This window comes from Adiantum capillus-veneris, chromosome 18 (assembly GCF_014529385.1).
Source record: "Adiantum capillus-veneris isolate H3 chromosome 18, ASM1452938v2, whole genome shotgun sequence".
NCBI classification, from domain to species: domain Eukaryota; kingdom Viridiplantae; phylum Streptophyta; class Polypodiopsida; order Polypodiales; family Pteridaceae; genus Adiantum; species Adiantum capillus-veneris.
In genome coordinates this window covers 116,402,132-116,419,037 of record NC_140948.1, presented here as the reverse complement: position 1 = coordinate 116,419,037, position 16,906 = coordinate 116,402,132, and the positions used below count along the sequence as shown (strand labels likewise).

Genomic DNA, 16,906 nt, shown 5'->3' with positions numbered 1-16,906 from the left:
TTGCCGCCCCTTTTCCATTACATAGCTCATTCACATTGTTGGTTGTTCATAGAAGCTAAATGCTGCAGATTTTAAAGCACCGAATAGAGATGGAGCAACTAGTTAAGTTGCTCTTGCCATGTCTGTGCAGTCAGATGATTGACATATGTTCGCGTTTTCGATAATGGACTTCATTTTATTCCAAGGTTTGACGCCCCACAACACTAAATAACACATAGCATTAAAGAGGGGGGGGGGGGGGGGGGGGGGGGGGGGGGGGGGGGGGACGGGAAAGTGGATGCGAGACAGATTAAACCCGGACACGCGAGAATCGAGGCAAAATAGGGATAGGTCAGCGCGAAAAATTGGATTGGACGTCGACTCGATTTGAACCCAGGGCCTTGTTGCCCAGATTAAGACGCATGGTCTAACCATCTCACCCGCGCACACATGCTGTGATCATGGGCAATTTTTATTGGGTTTTATTATTAAAACATAGACACTGCTTGGGTTTAGTATATGACCGGGTTTAGTTTTTAAGTGTATATCTATGACTGCAATCTCCCCGATTTTTGTGCGCGCACTTCTCCGCCTTTGATCCCCTTACCCCCCTCTTTAATGCTATGTGTTACGTAGTCCTGAGGGTAATGGGCAGTCACATGCACAACGTTTTCGAAGCCAATCCTATCTCCGACATCACCAAGACGCTCCTGCCCAACTCCATGTTCCAAGCAGTCTGAACACTGCCTAACGAAAAGGTGGGTCTGTACCTCGTTCTCTGTGGCGAACGTCTCCACGTTTAAATCGTTCAAAGATGTAACCATTGCAGATTCACTGTCGGATGGGCTGTAACGAACAACTTCACTACAAGGCATCATCCCATCTCAAAGGATCTTGCTGACATAGTAGAGCTCAGTGTGCAGCTCATTTTGCTCGTCGTGGTGCTCCCATGGCAACAATAGCGCTACCTTCCCAACAAGCACGGCTGACAGGCATTCCACTAGGTTGTGCTCGGCTGACCGCATCAATGCAACATCAAAATTATCAGTTTCCATGGAACTTGGGATCGATTGCTCTAGAACTGAGGCCTAGAATGCATCCTCTTCGGGCTGTTTTGTCTGCATCTCTACCCATTGGGGCAACTGAGGCGGATGCAGAGTATATGCACATTTGTGTTAAGCTTGCTCGAAAGGCCTCGGGATTCACGTCTCCCAACCCTATGGTTGGATGTGTTATTGTTAAGGATGGTCACATAGTTGGACAAGGATTTCACCCCAAGGCTGGCGAACCGCATGCTGAGGTTAGCACCTGATACTCTTTCAAGCATTCATACTTGCATTTGAACATATACACAACAATTGGTGCTTGTTGAAACTTACATATAGGCTCGTATACTCAACAATTGCTATGTGATTCATGCATGCAATCAATGAAGCATGCACCTACATGGAGAATAACACAAACACCATGAAGCTTGTTATGCTTACTCTAAGAAGGCAGTTAATGTTAGTTTTTGTCACATACATAAGTCAAAAGGCGTCTAAGGCTTAAGCAAACACACTCAACCGTAGCTGTGAAAGGTGCCATAAACTGTGTCTCACAACTAGAGTGACCATTGTAGGTTGCTTCTTGTTCAACCAAGATATGCCAAGCATGAAACAAAAACCACTAGTGAACACTTGTGTGTCATAGCAACCAGCCCAATCCTACTTTGAAAAAGCATGTAAATTTGGCGGCAATGTGTAAGAATAGGCAGTGAAAGATGCAACCAAGACATAAAGTGGCCTCGATCTTGTGGACACCTCAACTCCGATCTGGCTCGATTTTGATAAGATTCTCTAACACTAAAGAACATTTGCAATGCTACATACATATACAAGGCAATTCTGGAGAAGAGAGATCACTGAGGTAGAAAGAGGGAGCTGAATATGAGAGAGAGAGAAAGAAAGATCTGGGAAAGGCTCTCCTTGCTGATAAAAAACTACTCATAGAGTTGACAAAGGGTTTTCCGACATGCGTGGAAGAATAGACCCTAGGTACACACAACTGATCGTGCTACTGCCATCCGCTCTTGCACATGAGACTTTGATCGAACTTCTCTTGGAAAGAGAGCTAATTTGTAGGGGATCAAGGCTGCCCATGGTGTGGTTGCCCTCTAGCGATCATGGATCTCCTCCCTCCTTGCCCACTTGGGTACCCTAGGGCTGCCCACCAAGGGCGCCACGCCCTACATACCAGAACCTATGCACATTGCACATACCACTCTCCCTAAGTACCTTGCCCACTCCTATATACCCTATAGGGTGCCGGTCAGCCAAATATGAGGAAACTTTATGACCTAATAAGTGGGGAAAATAGGGAAAGGAGCACCAAAATACTTTCAGGGCTGTAGGGAAAATATCGGCAATGCTGGGAAAAATTCTCCCCGTGTGTAGGAGCCTATTGACCATGGAAACAAGCTTAAACCTCGAGCTAAACATGGCTAAATATTTCTCAACATGAGAAAACTACCTCACTTCAGTTGGGCACAACCACAAACAACCCTTACTCCTCCCTACTACCCATATTTGTCCCTCTACCAATATTTGTAGAAAGGGTTCGTTGCTGATCGCACCAACAATTCAACTGAGGGTAAAGGCATAAGCTATTGGTATTCGGAAACTATTGAAAAGATTTTTAGCAGTTCAAAACAACTGAACTAAAAGAGATGCACGGCACACGAGACACAAAGGGGCGAAGTTCCACCCCAAGAGAGTACTGGTTCTAAAGCATGGCGTACCTTTCGGTTTTACTTTCTATTGGTTCAACTCAGTACAACGACATCACACCTACTCTGCATCTCCACGCGGGAGTATGCCAGAGAGCGAGCCTTGAGTTCGTATTAAAGGCCCTTGGCCATTTAAAAGTAGCTACATCAAAAGCATCAATTTCTAAAAGCAGTTACATCAAAAGCATCAAACTCTTCAAGCAATTACATCAAAAGCTTCAAACTCTAAAAGCATATGGTCCCCAAAAGCATCTTATCTCTAAAAACAGATGTCCAAAAGCTGCCAGCGTAGAATTCGGAAATCCGTATAGTCTGCCACGTTAGCAGTGTGAGACGCCGCCGTCGGTATCGTCTACCACGTTAGCATGTTAGTCCAAATCTGGCGGGTCTGTACAACTACCTCGTCATCAATCGACTACGCAAGTTGATTTTTTTGTGTGGGGGTTTGCTTTACTCTTAGAAAGTTGGGCCCCGTCGAACGGAGGTCCCAAAAGTTGATTGGGAACTCTGAAACATTGGGCCTCTCGACGAGGAACTATAAGTTGGTGGGACCTTTGTCTTCTTTTGCTCTTGCTAGGGTATAGGCCCCTTGGCCGGGATTTGCAAGTTAGCTAGGGTTAGGTCTGGGAAACCCTAACCTGCCGGGTCTTCAATGGCATATGTCAGCAGTTTGTGACATTCCCCCTTCTTGAAAGAAGAGTAGTCATCCGTGATTACAATATATATGCAAAACAACTCAACTTAGCTCAAAATATTCAAGGGTTATTCCGAGGGACAATCTGTTTTCTCATTCCATATCGGAGCTCTTGATATTCTAGTGTAGCAAAACTCTAAAATGCTCCACCCTCGAGGAAAGAGTTAAGATCTGTACCTCTAGTCACATACCACATGTCAGAATCTTCAAGCTCTCATGGGAAGTCCAAAGAATGCGGACAACCGAGGCTATTTGTGAGAGTGCGTGTGTGCGGAAGAAAAAAAAAGGGGAGAGAGAGAGAGAGAGAGAGAGAGAGAGAGAGAGAGAGAGAGAGAGAGAGAGAGAGAGAGAGAGAGAGAGAGAGAGAGTCAACGACACAAAGTGACCAATAAAACCGCCGAAAATGGGCTGAAAACTCAAAAATGCAGATGAAGGTCAAAAACGCAAATGGAGGAGGGGCATTTCCGGCGACGAAACTGTCCCAGAAGTGTAGCGCTAGTAGGGAAATCAACACATCTGATGTTTCTTGCAAAAAATGCAGGTTGAGGTGAGGTCCTCCTGGATAGAAATGACTCTCGTTTCTGCGCTTGCCTTGCTAATGTGCAGACCTGGCTCCAGTTGCAAAAACGTTGGCTGATCCAGCCCTTGGGAGAAGAACTTGATGCGATGTCGCACCTCAGAATAGGCAGAGCCTGAGGCTCCTGATAGCATGTACCCTGGCAATTGATACCATGTGAGTGCGCGTGTGCGCAAGCGTGAGAGAGGAGAGAGAGAGAGAGACAGTAGACACAAATGCGAGAGATGGTGAAGAGGGGGCGATGAGTTCCCCCATGACTACCATGAGCTGAAGACCCAATACAATCAGATGTGTGATCTCTGTGAGATGAGAGATATGGAAGTGGGTACCCCCTTGGCCCCATAAATAGGTGCCCAAGAGGCGGTAGGGCAAGGCCTGATAAAAATCGCCGACCCAACAGAAAATGATATATGGAAATATATGTGGGCGCCCAGACAAAAGTGGGCGGCCGGCCCCAAACTCGGGCGGCCGGACCAGGAGCAACCTAGGCTATGGGTGGCCAGCCTGGAGACATACTAGCCGTACATGTATGCCCTAGATGAAACCGGCTCGTGGGGCGGTAGGCTTTGCCTTTCACCCAAAATTCTTTACTTTGGAGAGAGAGAGAGAGAGAGAGAGAGAGAGAGAGAGAGAGAGAGAGAGAGAGTACTTTTCAAAGGGAACTTGCGACGGGAATTAACATTTAAGCACACACGGCTCGGAAGCTAGAATGCTCCGAGCAGATGCCGACAACCTGTGGGCCCCAAAATTGGTGCCCCTTTCGGTATTTCTTTATACTTTGAGAGGGTAAATTACAAAGTAGAGTCTTGGGAAATTTTCACCTGTATCCAGCTTGACACCACCTGTTTTGGCCAAATTTCGGTAGCATAACAGCCCCAAAACTTGCGCAAAACCAATTCCCCTGCTGGAACTCACTTCCACTAGCATAAATCCTCTGATTCTTGCCCAAAAACAGTAAATTCAGCACGCTGTATTGTCACGTGACGCATCTAGCCCTATGTGTCCGTGGACAAGCTACAACATGATCAGGGTTCAGTCAGTCAACAAGTCTAGATTTAGAAGTGATCTGCACTTTTGTGAGTCTATTCGTAGACCGTGCATGCCCAGTCACTTAGTGTAGATGCATATCCTCTGGTTGCACACAGCATCATTAGTATTCCCTTCAGAATCCATCAGATTCAGTTAGGGAATTTTCCAGTGCATTTAGCCTATTTTCCCTATTTTTGACATTTTTCACTTATTATTTTTAAGTGACTTTCCAAAAAAAGTAGATAGGGCAATTTTGCTAAGTTAATATATAAGCAAACCCAAGTTAGCACTGAATGGCAGAAGAGGCAGCAGGAGCTTCTCGCTCAACATGCAACTTCTCAGCAATAGCCCCCAGAACCCCTGGCGTTTTTGGCTTTCCCATCCTTGCCAACACTCAAGCACCCCTAGCGTTTCCTGTCTTGGCAGTTACCGCCTTGGTAGCAGTACTCAACAACCTGGCGTTTTCCTCCCATGGTCGCTAGCCCCCAGATCAGCACTAGCGTTTTTGCAAGCATCAACAAGCAGTAGCGTTTTTGACTTCCTGACCCAGATCAGCACTAGCGTTTTTGCTAGGATCAGCCATGTATCAGCATTTTTGGTTTTCAGCCTAACCCGCATCGGAACCACAACATTTTCAGCCCTAAGGGACGGCAGCAGATCAGCCCCAAGTTGGTTGCAGAAGTTCCCCCAATTTCAGCCATAAAAACGCAGCCAAAACAGTCAAACATCAGCCACCGAATTAGTCCCGAAATTCAGCAGATAGAAGACCACAGATTCCAGCCATCAAGTCGTTGTCGTCACCACCGTCGTCGTCATTGGCAGGCATAGTCCAAGTTGCATTAGTCCATTGCATACGCATTGTACCACTTTAAAAGTAGACCACTCTCGCCGACGAGAGTGGGGCCTTCGGAGGAGGGTTTTACGTCTCTGGTGTCGCATCTCTCTTCTCTCTCTATCGCTCAATCTCATACACATGCACGCACAGTGTCCATTCACTTTGTTAAGTAAATCACTTCCAAGAAAGTGAAATAGCATAAGGAGAACAAGAAAAACATTACCTTGTGTATATGGTAGAGTTTTCTTCTCAATTTGGGAGAGTATTGAAGAAGTATGTTGATGTAGGCGACTCTTTCCCTCTTTACTTTGCTTGGAGACCACCAATTAGACCACTTGGAATGAGAGAATGGCAAGAGGCAAAAGGAATTCAAGCTATGGAAAGCTTGAGAATCAGGAGAGAGGAGAGGGGGAGGGTAACGTGAAGAAGATAACTTAACTTGATTAGGGTTTTGGCCATGGCTCCTCTTGGAGGGAGGTGTGTGTGTGTGTGTAGAAGAAGGTGTGTGAAAGAGCTTTAGCTATGGCTTTCTCAAGCTTACTTTTAAGCTTGCACTTTTAAAAATGAGAAGGGAAGTGTAAAATGAGAAGAGAATCCCTCTTTTTATGCACATTTTTTAAAAAGTGCTTTCACTTATCTTTATGGCTTATCTTCCTTATCTTAACTTTCTTTGATAACTTATCGTACTTATCAAAACTTTCTCAACAAGCTACTTACTCACCTCATACTGGGTCTACGACCCTTCCATTAATTAATTATCTTAGGAGATTCCCTTCGACCTTAAGGCTTGTCTCCGTTGCACCCGGTGCACGCGCCGTCCCTCCCTGCTGCCCGCGCCACTCTCTGCATGCAGCTCCGTGTGCGCCGTCCCTCCCTGCTGCCCCCGCTACTCTGTGGATGCAGTTCCTGCGATAGCTACACCAACCTCTCCTCCCTGTGCCTCTTGCTCACGCTGTCGAATAAGGCTACGCCTCTGGAGAAACTTGCCGTCGAGCACTAGCAACACACACTGGGCGCGTACTGCCACCCTCCATAGCGTACCTGCTTTGCATCCGTGCGTGCATGGGCCACCTCCACAGCACGCAATCGCTACATCCAACTGAGGCACACACGCAGTCCGCGCGTACTGCCACCCTTCCACATCCTACCTCCTTTGGATCCCTGCGTGCATGGGGCAGCTCCACACACGAAGCGTCCAATCCTTTGCTCCTTTTTCCCACACGAAGCGTCCAATCGTCTCCGCACACGGACTGTCTCTCTCTGTCGTGACACCCTGCAGATATTTCTCTCTCTCTCTCCCTCTCTCTCTCTACGTGCCCTGCCCTATCATTTTCTTATCTAGCCTTTTAAAGAAGCATCTTCACAGATTCTAACTAATGTGTCCTGCTGCCAAAATTGGGACCAATACTCACTTCATTCTTACCCTTATCTTCTTTTTCCTTTTCTTTCTTATCTTTTTCTTTTCCTTATCTTTTTCTTTTCCTTATCTTTTTCTTTATGTTAACTTTCTCAAAATGAAAAGCTAATTTCCTGTCTATTGGTTATGCCCCTATTCCCGCGCCGTAAGCCGAAAGCGGCTCGTGAGTATATCTTGGTGCTTGAATTAAACCCGATGTTAACTTTCTCAAAATAAAAAGCTAATTTTCTATGCATTGGTTATGCCCCTATTCCCGTGGCGTAAGCTGGAAGCGGCTCGTGAGTATACCTTGGTGCTTGAGTTGAACTCGAATTTTTCTCGAACATTTTTTTTTTCTTTTTCATCTTTTTAAGTCGGTGGCTTAGATGTGTTGGCCTTGCGTAAGGGCTAGGAGAAGGCCCTTACAAACTTCCCAACAAAAAGAAAGAGCTGTCGTCAGCTCGAAACAATAAAAGAAGGTGGTAAATCTTTATTCCCAAGTTTTTTCTTTAACTTCTCTGTTACGCTAATTCATTCTTCGTAGTTTGCTCATCTATATAAGGCACAATCTATCCTCGTCTCTTTCAGTATTCTTACCACAACCTTCCTCTCTTCTTTCCATCTTCTTGGCTTTTTCAATCCTTTACACTCTCTTTGCTCATTACCTTACTTTATGTATTAGAGGCAAGAGTTAGTTTTTTATGTGGCCATTCCTCATTTGCAGCAAACAAGTGAATCTGTAAGGAGAGGTTTTGTGAAGCGGTATGAGCACCGTCTTTTCCCTCACTTGGGAACTTCAATAGCTCAATGGTGGACGTTCCGAGACATAACAAGGGTGACACTTCGAGGTCGGGATCACTTTCGCAACAATGTTCGCTTGGCTATGATAATTGAAGCAATGGGTTTGGGTCCTTGATACTACTGCGTGATGAGGTCGATGTATCGTGGGTTCTCCGAGCGAGTCTTTTTGCTTGTACAGTTTCTTCTTCATCAAAAGATATATCTTTACCCTCACTTTGGTTTACCTCTTAGAGGGACCTTTAACTTCCCACCTCATACTAGAGAGATCAGTGCAACAATTTCACAGCGAATACTTCCTATGGATGAAAGGACTAATATTTGTCCTGCTTGTGATAGTTGTTTTTGTGATCATGTGATGGATGGGCTGATTGACTTGTAAAAAATCCATCTTCGTTGTATCTCTTAATAAGTTCATCGTTTAGTAAGATCTTGGTTCTTGTCTTAAATCCTTCTTTTTTTGATTTCTCTTGACAAATACAATTAAATTCGTTCTTAGCTTCCTATGTCTGGTATTTTGTAGAATCCTTTGAGAGAAATACAAATGTAGCTAGCTTAGTTACAAAGGATAATACTAATCTTGTTATTATGTAGCAAAAACAGTTGTATTACAAAACGTAGCATTTCTTGAGTGACACAAAAAGATAACAAGATGGAATTTGTTTTTATCGATTACATCGGCTAGGGAAGATTAATATGATCACAAAAGGAGAGAGCTCATTACAAAAAGATGAGAAATTGAGAAATAAGATGTTCATGGTCTTCATAGGAAGCACCTTCAGTGGGATAGTCCTCCCACTAAACCAAAATCTCCTAAACTATTCTCTATATAGCAGCTTCGGTTCCTTCATGTTTAGAATTTTCTCTAGCTCCATCCTTATACTCTTCTTTAGTCTCGAGAATGGGGAATTGCCGATTCCAGTTACTAGCATCCAAGGTAACATAAACATTGGCTTCTTCAACTATCTCATCTTTTACTGAGATAAAGTTTATTGATGCTGATCTAGGTGTATTGACGGTTGGCCTTTGAGAACGAAAATGAGTGGTAGGGGGAGTTCTTGCTTGGGTTGGATTTCTTCCTCTTGCTCCAAGGTTTTGGAATTGTCCGCCTGGAGTGGGTGGATTTTGAAGGTTAACAGGGAGATTTGAATTACTAGAGTCATTTCTTTGAGGACACTGGGCCTTCTTATGACCAAATTCCAAGCATTCATAGCATTGAATTTTCCTTCCACTGTGAGTGACTGAAAGAGCATTCACATGAACAAAGTGCGGTGGTGATTGGGGTTGGGCAAGTGACTTTGGTATACATGGTACTTTGGTTGCTTGACATGGTTGACTGGGATAGGAAGGAAATTCTCGCTTCCTATTGGTTGTAGTGCATCTGTGAAAAATGCTCTTATGCTTTGACTTGGCCCGGATTAGAGCGTCTGTGGAGTGAGGCAAGTCGAAGGGACTCTACTTAGGGAGTGAAATCTTCTCCAAGCCCAAGGATGAAGCGACTTAGCTATTGTTCCTCTGTCATGAGAGGAGCATATCGTGAAAGTCGGACAAACTCTTCATAGTAAGCTTCAACAGACCTATTCCCTAGCTTGTGAGAAAGAAATTCGTTCATCTTAGTGGTGGAATAATCTAGGGGAGGATATCTCTTCTTGAGACGATGCTTTAACTCATCCAAGCTTTGGGTCATCTCTGCTACTTAGCGAGATTGGCGGTTGGGCTTCCACCATGTTTTTGTTGATCCTTCTAACTTAGCTCTCCTCATTATTCCCCGAGCAATTGCATTGTAGCCGACAAGAGCAAAGTAGTCATCCATCTGAATTATCCATTCTTCTAGTTGAGTAGGCACATCATCACCCGTCCCTAAAAATCAATGTGGTTGCACAGATTGGAGCAGGGCCCTCAAACCTTGTCACGCCCAAAAAATTCTACCAGTGTTGTAGCAAGTATATCTGATTTGGTACAGGGACAACTTGAGGTGCTAGTGGCGCTTGTGTATTAGGAAGAACCGAATTTGAAGTGTTAGCTATAGGCGAGTCCCGACCAGTTCTCTCTCTTGTGAGTTCGTGGCCTATTTTATGGCTATGGCAAACAAAACTACTTTCTCTTAGTGATAGGTTCACAAATACTTCAGGGTAGATTTATAAAAACTCGGATGTTTCAAAAGATAGATTCTCTTTATCTCATCCAAAATTTTCATTTGGGAAATACTTAGCGGTCAAGGGAAGCTCTTCTTTAACTTTTTTTTTTTTTTTTCCCAAGTTCCCTCATTTCATGCTTTTCAGAGGATTGTCCTTAAATCTCTAGGGTTCATAGTAAAGCAAAATATAAGATTTTAGACTTGGATTAAAAAAAATTGACTTGCGAGCCCAAATTACAATGCCAATTTGTTTTCAACAAGGGTCCAACAAGAATGCTTGGGACCTACTCCCAGTTTTTTTTCTATCACCATTTCTAGGTAGAGATTATCCAAATCATAGTAATGGTCCCCAAGGCATTATTCTAGAACTATACTGTACTGGATCTCCATATTTGTAGATTTCCTAATTCTTTTCTTTGGTAGGAAAGATGAGGTAAACAAAGTTCTTTATCATATCCTCTTTCTTTTCTTCATTCTTTTCTACAGTTGCTATCTCCATTTATTCTTACACAAAGTGAAGATCTTTCTCTTCTTAATATTCCCATGTCAGTTTGTCAATACCTCACTCTCTTCCTACAAAAGTTCATACAAAAAATCTTCGTATGCCAAGGATAGAAACTGCGCTTTGATATCACTTTTGGTGGCCATGTTAGGGACCGCCGACTGCACCATCTCCAAATGGATACACCACGATTCGTGACATCCCTCCCTCTTGAGATCGACAGCAAGACAGTACTCCTCCCGCTCTTCGATGCCAACTCAAGGGGGTGATAGCATTCACTTTTCTCTTACGAAACCCTTAACCTTGAAATATCTTTCCTTATCGCTTTGAGGTCACTCCCATGCAATCCCACCCGAGCTCAAAACATAGACCAACGGTTATCAGTCCTAGCGAAAAAGGACCATCTCCCATTGCATCTCACAGGTAAACACCTGCGCCGGTTTTTTCCAAATATGTAAGACAAAGTTCACACTTAAATCTTCTATGTTATACTAACGCTATCCACTTCAAATCTTCTCGGTAAAGTTTTTAATCCTAGTTGAAATTTAGATTAGGTTCATTTGGTTTATAATCCCTTAGTATTATCTCCATGGAAGCGACGGGAGTTTTTATGTTCAAGCAACACGGGAATCCCTTTCGTGAAGCTATCTCCTAACTCTCCTTGTCGAAATTGCAAAACAAACTTGAAATGAACAATGCATATGCTCTATACACTGACCTTAAGTGTGAACCATAAGAAGTAAACATTAACATTTATTTAGAATGCATCAACTTGTGATTTTAAGACAAATAATCTAAATCTTCTCTTAATTAATTGTTCTAGATTAATGATGGTTTATGTAAGAGTAGAATCCTTTCATGAGGGATAGTGTAAGAGTAAATTGTGAAATTCCTAAAAGTGGACATGTTAGTGTTGTGCAAAATGCTCATGTAATGAAGTACGAATGATTAACAAATTCTTCTCAAGATAGAGTTTAGGCTTACCTTTTGATTCCGTAGAGAGAATTAATCACACAACTAGGAGAGGCTTAAAGAGTTTGGAACTTTTCAATTGGCAAGAGGAAAGGGAGAGAACGACCTGACTGGGAATTGGGAATCTTCTTTCTCAAAGAAAAACTTCTTTGGTAATTATAAACTTACCCTTCAAAACTCAATTTCTCTTGATTAACTTAGTATGTCACCAAAACTTTCATACACATAATTTATACAAAATCAAAAGCATCTCTTTTGGAAAAATTATAGTTCCCCTTCATGGAAAATAAAGTTAGTTCCAAAAATAACTCCATTATCTAGCTGCCTTTGATTTATGGCGTTAGGTAAAAGTATAAAATAACTTAGAAATCAATAAAAAGGTTTATGCGGGAGATTAAGAGATAATTAAGAATATTAGTCACCATTTCATCATACATACTATTTAGGTAATTATGATCTCTAGTCACCTATGGTTAAAGAGAGTGCTTTCTTCTCTCTTTGATGCCATATTAGTTTGGTAATCTAAGAAACTTGAAATAACGGAACTTGAAATATTTAGATAATTATGACTTCGAGTCACTTATGGTTAAAGAGAGTGCTTTCTACTCTCTCTATGCCATATTAGTCTGGTAGTCTAAGAAACTTGAAATAACGGAACTTGAAATAACATCGTGGTTAGTTGTTAGCAACATGATTAATTATGATTAGTAATGAACCATAATTAGAAGAAAACAACAAAATTAAAAAGTTATTTCTTCTTCTCAAGCAAAAGGCTTGCTTATAAAAAATGTGAGAGCTTAAACATGAATTTAAGTAAGCATGAAAGTAAATCACTTTCAAGAAAGTGAAATAGCATAAAGAGAACAAGAAAAACATTACCTTGTGTATATGATAGAGTTTTCTCCTCGATTTGGGAGAGTATTGAAGAAGTATGTTGATGTAGGCGACTCTTTCCCTCTTCACTTTGCTTGGAGACCACCAATTAGACCACTTGGAATGAGAGAATGGCAAGAGGCAAAAAGAATTCAAGCTAAAGAAAGCTTGAGAATTAGGAGAGAGGAGGGTAATGTGAAGAAGAAGATCAAGTTTTAATAAACTTGATTAGGGTTTTGGCCATGGCTCCCCTTGGAGGGGGAGGTGTGTGTATGTGTGTGTAGAAGGTGGTGTGTGAAAGAGCTTTGGCTATGGCTTTTCCATGCGCTTGCACTTCTAAAAATGAGAAGGGAAGTGTAAAATGAGAAGAGAAGCTCTCTTTTTATGCACATTTTTTGTCACGTGCGCACTTCACTTGTGCCACGTGGACATACTTCTGCCATAGTCTAGCATGAGTCTTAACTTAGGACTGAGCCTGGCACCTTTGTGAGCCTCTAGCAGGACGTGCATGTCTAGGCCAATCACACTTGCATACCCTCTCTTGCACAAGAAGTCATTTCATCATACAAGCATTTTACCGCGTGAAACACCTCTTATAAGTCATTTTATTAAAATGACTTTTGGAATTCTTTTTGTAAGTTTGTTGGGAAGCTTACGCTACCTAGCTTATAATTCCTATAAATGAAACCCATTGGGCACTAGGAGAAGCAGAAGAAGCAGGGACATAGAAAAGGCAGGCACCGCAGCAGATTGGCAGGCACCCTCAAGCTCCTCAACGTTTTCTCAGCAGTTCAGCCTAGCGTTTTCAGCATCAGCAGTTCAGCGTTTCAACCCACAGTCTCCAGTGTTTCAGTTTTCAGCCCTTAGCTTTACCGGACCGCAACTCCCTGTTGCAGTTCCTTGCTGCATTGACTAACCAGCAGTAGACCAGCCTAGCGTTTTCAGTTTTTAGCCAAGACAGCCAGCGTTTAGCATTTGCAGCTAGATCAGCCTAGTGTTCTTGCATTTGCCACGACTGCCATTGTAAGGTGCAGCGGAATGAATGTTGTATTTTCTCAAGATTAGTGATCTTTATTGCTGAAGGTTCCTTTTAGTTCTTAGGGAAAGAGAGAGCTTTCCGTCTGTAGAGTGCTGTGGTCACGAACAAAGTGAGTGGATTGTGCGTGCAAGTGAATGAGACTGAGAGAAGGAGAGAAAAGAGATACGACACCTGAGAGGTTGTAAAACCCTCCTCCGAAGGCCCCACTCTCGTCGGCGAGAGTGGTCTACTTTGATTGCACAAAGGGGTACAATGCGAATGCAATGGACTGATGCAATGGGACTATGCCGATGACGACGACGACGACTTGATGGCTGAAATCTGAGATCTTCTAATCGTTGAATTTCGGGACTGTTTCGGTGGCTGAAAATGACTGTTTTTGCTGCGTTTTCTTGGCTGAAAATGGGGGGAACATCTGCAACCGTCTAGGGGCTGATCTGCTACTGCGTCATAGGCTGAAAACTGCGAGAATCCAACTGCTGAATTCTGCGTTTTTGCTACTGCTGAGCTGGCGTTTTTGACAGGGCTGAAAAAACGCTGAATCTGCAATGATGCTCGCGTTTTTTTCAATGGCTGAAAAACGCTGGCTAGGATGTATCTGCTGAGGTTGGAAACGCCAGGCAAGAGGACTTGTGGGCGATTGCTTGCTGGGAGGAAACGCCAAAGGGAAGGAGTGGATGGCGAGGGTCTGCTGCTGAGGGGGGGTATTGCTGAGAAGTTGCCTGTTGAGCGGGAAGCTCCTGCTGCCTCTTCTGCCCGAAAGTGTGAACTTTGGTTTGCTTATATATTAACTTAGCAAAATTGCCCTACCTACTTTTGTTGGAAAGTCACTTAAAAATAATAAGTGAAAAAGGAAAATAGGCTAAATGCACTGGAAAATTCCCCTAACTGATGCTAATGGTTTCTGATGGAAATTCCAATGATCATGCTGTGTGCAACCGGAGGATATGCATCTATGCTAAGTGACTGGGCATGCACGGTCTACGAATAGACTCACAAAAGTGCCAGATCACTGCTAATCTAGACTGGTTGAACCTTGCTGTGGTGTAGCTTGTCCACGGACACATAGGGCAGGGATGTGTCACGTGACATCTCCTCCTTTTCAAAGTGAGGTATTGGTACCGAACTGTATGGCGTCGAGGGAGATCGTCAACAGCATCCGGAATCCTGGAAGGGACTCTTCGCCGGCCCACTCTGATGTGTGGGTCGTGCGGTACTTGAACTTCATAAAGGTCTGCAACGCTTGCTTCTTTGGGCCGCGCCGAAAGCGACACAAAGTCTTCTGTGGCTCCTTCGATGCTTCAACTTCGTTTAGAATCCGGCTTCTTTCGTCTTTAAGAATCTCCATGGCTGAAAATTCCTGAAACCATCTCCAACACAAAACCATGAACATACCCATTCCATGTAAAGTGAAGGAAAAAAATCTTGTCTTCTCTAAAGACTGTGTATGCAATGTAGATGAACATAGAGACGGAGTGACAACCCGTTCATCAAACACATGCAAACAATGCGATCGAATCTTTTCTGTTTGATCGAAATCAATCAACTGTGGCAAATCACAATGGAAATGCCCTTGCTTGGTGCTCATACTATCATGTGCTCTCTCGGAAACTGTGTCATGCCAAGGAAGAGACATGGAATGCGACTTCCTTACATACAAACTTTTCAGCTTTTCATGAACAATCCGCATACATTCGTGCTCATCCATGATAGAAACGTGCTCAACATACAATATGTCATGCCTAGTAAAAGGGATCACATAACGATGCTGACTAAAATACAGGAAAGCGTCACAAATGAAACACTTGAACAATGCGTACGTATCAATCATGCGAACACACAATACTTTCTGTGAGGGTTCTTTGGACCAAGGCTCGAGAGCCAAGATCGCTTCTTTGGGATCTATCGAATCTTCTTGTGGGGGATCTGTGGACCTCGACTCGAAAGCCAAGATCTGATCTTCGTGATTGATCGAATCTACAACGAGGTTAGCTTCGCTAATAAAAGCATCCACTAACACATCATCCTTGTGAAGAATCACATCATCAACATGCAAATCATCATGCTTGTCATTGTCATCCAAATCATCATGTAAATCATTATCCTTCAAATCATCATGCTTCTCACAATCATGCAAATCCTGTGTGTCATGCTGTGGATAAAAAGAGTTTGACAGAGTCTCCTTTTCCCGATTCTGGTGCATCTGTGCCTGAGTTGGAGAAAAGAGTCGCAAGCGCTCTTCCCTTCTTGCTTTGATCTCGCGATAAAATTCTGCTTGTCTTGCTTTGTTCGTTGCTTGTCTTTCTACTTCGGCTTCTGCGTGTCTGCGTTCCATTTCTTTGAATTCACGATCAAATTTGGCTTGTCGTTCTTTGGCTTCCAAGCGTGCTTGCTCGTACTCACGCGCTATGGCTGCCATTCTTGCGGCATGTCTTGCTTTGCGTTGTAACGTCTGTTCCATAAACAACAGCTTCAACTCCTCCATTGGAGTTAGTGCAATCGTTGTCGTAGATGGGGAAGGGTCGGAAAAACCTCCTGGTGGGGAAAATTCTTCTTCGCCTCTCTCATGCTCATCATTCCAAGTGAAGTATCCATTCCGCTTCGAGTGATGATCATTTTGAAGTCGTGGGTTCTTGTGGGTTCTTGGGGGTCTCGGGTTCTTAAGTTCACGAGGAACTTGGGTTCTGAAGTTCACGAGGAACTTGGGTTCTTGAGGGTCTTGATTCGTGAGAATCTTGGGTTCTTGAGGTTCTTGAGTCTTGAGGGTCTTGGGTTCTTGGGGTTCTTGAGGTTTTCTTTTGCTTGCAAATCGAGTTAGAGAAGGATCTTCTCTTCACCCGAGTTCTACCCTTTTCTGCGGGCGCACCCCTTGGCGGCCTTGCGCTCACACCAAGGTTGCTTTTTCCCACCTCACGACGATTGGCCGGCCGCTAAGTGCACGGTCAGCTCTCAATGAGTGAAAAAGAGACACAAGGGGAGGTTGGACAAGCCCTTCTTTCTTGGGATTCTTGTCACTCTTCAACAAAACACGATTAGGAATCGCCACGCCCAAGTAAACTTGGGTTCGTGCGATCGCAACAAGCAAAAAAAATTCTTGTGGTTCTTGTGGTTCTTTACTTGAGTAATGCAGAACACTTCCAAAGCTTTGATACCAATGTTAGGTGCAGCGGAATGAATGTTGTATTTTCTCAAGATTAGTGATCTTTATTGCTGAAGGTTCCTTTTAGTTCTTAGGGAAAGAGAGAGCTTTCCGTCTGTAGAGTGCTGTGGTCACGAACAAAGTGAGTGGATTGTGCGTGCAAGTGAAT

The 16,906-nt window shown here is 43.5% G+C and overlaps 1 protein-coding gene across 1 annotated transcript in view; it reads left to right on the top strand.

Moving 5' to 3' along the window:
• Window positions 1–626: 626 nt before the first annotated feature.
• The window catches only part of LOC147436260 (Cytidine/deoxycytidylate deaminase family protein), a 51,424-nt gene continuing 35,144 nt past the window's right edge, over window positions 627–16,906 (top strand). Inside the window, exon 1 of the mRNA XM_086489189.1 lies at window positions 627–1,279. Within this exon, the coding sequence (XP_086345315.1) occupies window positions 929–1,279 (351 nt within the window). The 5' untranslated portion in view covers window positions 627–928. The remainder of the gene's footprint in view (window positions 1,280–16,906) is intronic.